The sequence below is a fragment of the Geospiza fortis genome, unplaced genomic scaffold (assembly GCF_000277835.1).
Source record: "Geospiza fortis unplaced genomic scaffold, GeoFor_1.0 scaffold313, whole genome shotgun sequence".
In the NCBI taxonomy this organism is placed as follows: Eukaryota; Metazoa; Chordata; class Aves; order Passeriformes; family Thraupidae; genus Geospiza; species Geospiza fortis.
This window is the reverse complement of record NW_005054582.1, coordinates 181,773-184,107: the sequence shown is the minus strand read 5'-3', so window position 1 is coordinate 184,107 and position 2,335 is coordinate 181,773. Positions and strand designations below refer to the sequence as shown.

Here is a 2,335-nt window from a genome sequence, read left to right as displayed (position 1 = left end):
CCAGCCTCTGCCCTGCACTGTCACCCCACTGTCCCCTTCCACCCCCCTCCCTGCGCAGCCCCGTCCCCTTCCCTGACCCCTCTCTAGGGCTGACCCTCTGCCAGCCCTGCCCACAGCCCCAGCCCAGAGCAGCCTGGGGCTGAGCTGGAGCCAGGGGCAGGCAGACAGGGTGAGGAGGGGACGGCAAAGCTGTCCCCGTCCCCCCCATCCCGCAAAACAAACACCTGGCCTGTCCCCAGTGGTGGCAGGGCCGGGGCCACCCCTGCTCTGCTCTGCTCCCTGGCCACTTGTGTCCCCCTGGCACTCGCAGGGTGCCCGGGGGGCATGTGGGGACCGCGGGCGTGGCTCAGTCCAGCTTGGCAAAGTTCCCAATGGTCACTTTCCTCTCCTGCTTGTTGGCCACCAGCTCCTGGAGGTGCAGGGCCCCCCCTCCGATGAAGCAGAAGGCGGGGCAGACGGGCCCCGAGCAGTCCACGCCGCACTCCCAGAGCTCGCGGAAGGACACGGCGTCGTAGAAGCTCACCTTGCCCTGCTCGTAGTCCAGGCAGATGCCAATGCGTGGGGGCAGGGGCACGGTGCAGCCGTTGGGGTCGCGGGACGTGAGGGCCGAGCCGTGGGACATCGGGGTCGTACCTGTGGAGGGCGGACAGGTGAGTCCTCCCACGGGACAGGCTGGAGATCCCCCCCACACCTCCAGGGATGGGCACCCACCCAGGAGGGCCCTGCCCTGCCTGCGGCCCCTCCACCTGCCATGCAGAGTACCCAGGTGAGGGGATCCAGCTCCAATACCCATCTGAGAAGGTGCCTCAGCACCCAGCAGCCCCCCAGGCTGTTCTGGCTGCCCATGGGACTCCCCAGTAATGCTGAAGGAGTTTATTCTGAGCCCAGTGGAGAGCTGTCCCCTCCAGGAGCCCCCTGACACCCTGCTGGGGAGGTAGGAGCAAACCCTGCGCCCCCCAAGCTCACCTGGGGCTCACCACATCCTGCGGCACCTGGAACCACTCCTGCAGCTTGCTCTCCAGCCCCACGCCCACCTTAACCAGGTAGGAGCTGGGGTCCACGCAGCAGGCCCAGTAGCTCTTGCCCTGGGTGATGGCCACGTCGCCGATGACCAGGTCGATGGACAGGTGGCAGCTGGTCATCAGGCGCTCGGCGGCGAAGAGCATGGGGATGCCGGGCACGCTGCGCACCGCGCGCTGGTCCTTGCTGATGGCCAGCCGGTCCCGGTTGAAGCCCCAGCGGTTGTCCAGGAAGAAGTTGAGGACTGTGGGGATCAGACAAAGAGGAGAAAGGTGAGCAGCACAGCACAGCGGGGCGCCCCGCGTTGATCCAAGCAGCCATCTGTGGTAATCACATATCCTCCGAACAGAGAGAGACATAGTTCTCCCAGGATTTTCCTGGGAAGCTGTGAGAAACTGTGAGAAAGCTCAGAGAAAGAATTAAAACAATTATTAATCTCAATCTCTGCACCTAGCAGGCAATCTCTGTCACAGATGTTTACAAGGAGTTGTCCCTTCTTGACCAATAGGTAAGAGAAGATTCCTAAAGGCCAACCAAGTCTTAGGTGTACCATTGTTCCTATAAGAACAGTAGATTTCTAATAATAAAGTGCCTTTTTTCATGCCTTCTGATGATGGAGTCTCTATATCACCTTGGTCTGTCCCTGATACCCCTGCAGTGACAAGGTGACCCTGACGTGAGCCTGTCCCCTCTCACCTGGGGCAGGCGGGCGACACCCCTTTGGTGACAATTGGTGACCCCAACGTGATCCCATCCCCTCTCACATGGGGCGGGCGATACGCCTGCGGTGACAATTGGTGACCCTGACATGATCCCATCCCCTCTCACCTGGGGTGGGGGGGTTACACCCCTTTGGTGACAATTGGTGACCTCAATGTGATCATGTCCCCTCTGGGCAGGCAATACCCCCTTTGGTGACGACTGGTGACCCCAACGTGATCTCATCCCCTCTCCCTGGGGCTGGCAGGCAATAGGTGGCTGGCAGACCCTGACATGATCCTGTCCCCTCTCACCTGGGGCGGGTGGGCGATACCCCTTTGGTGACAACTGGTGACCCCAACGCGATCCCATCCCCTCTCACCTGGGGCGGGCGGCGTGTGCAGGTAGATGTCCTCGCTGTAGTCCCCAAAACCCGCCTTGTTGTAGCCCTTCACCCTGAGCACGTAGACGCTGTCGGTGTCCAGGTACTCGACGAGGGCGCAGGTGCCCCTGACCTCCTCCCGCCGCTGCCACAGCTTCAGCCCCTTGGCCTTGGCGTCGGTCTTGCGGAACTCCACGGTGTAGTGCCAGGCGGGCGGCGAGTGCTGCGGCAGCC

The 2,335-nt window shown here is 62.5% G+C and overlaps 1 protein-coding gene across 1 annotated transcript in view; it reads right to left on the bottom strand.

Moving 5' to 3' along the window:
• Positions 1 to 70: 70 nt before the first annotated feature.
• TRIM46 (tripartite motif containing 46) overlaps positions 71 to 2,335 on the bottom strand; it is a 7,308-nt gene continuing 5,043 nt past the window's right edge. The window contains 4 exon segments of the mRNA XM_031064335.1: positions 71 to 625; positions 627 to 633; positions 967 to 1,264; positions 2,102 to 2,333. Coding sequence (XP_030920195.1) covers positions 347 to 625; positions 627 to 633; positions 967 to 1,264; positions 2,102 to 2,333 — 816 coding nt within the window. The 3' untranslated portion in view covers positions 71 to 346.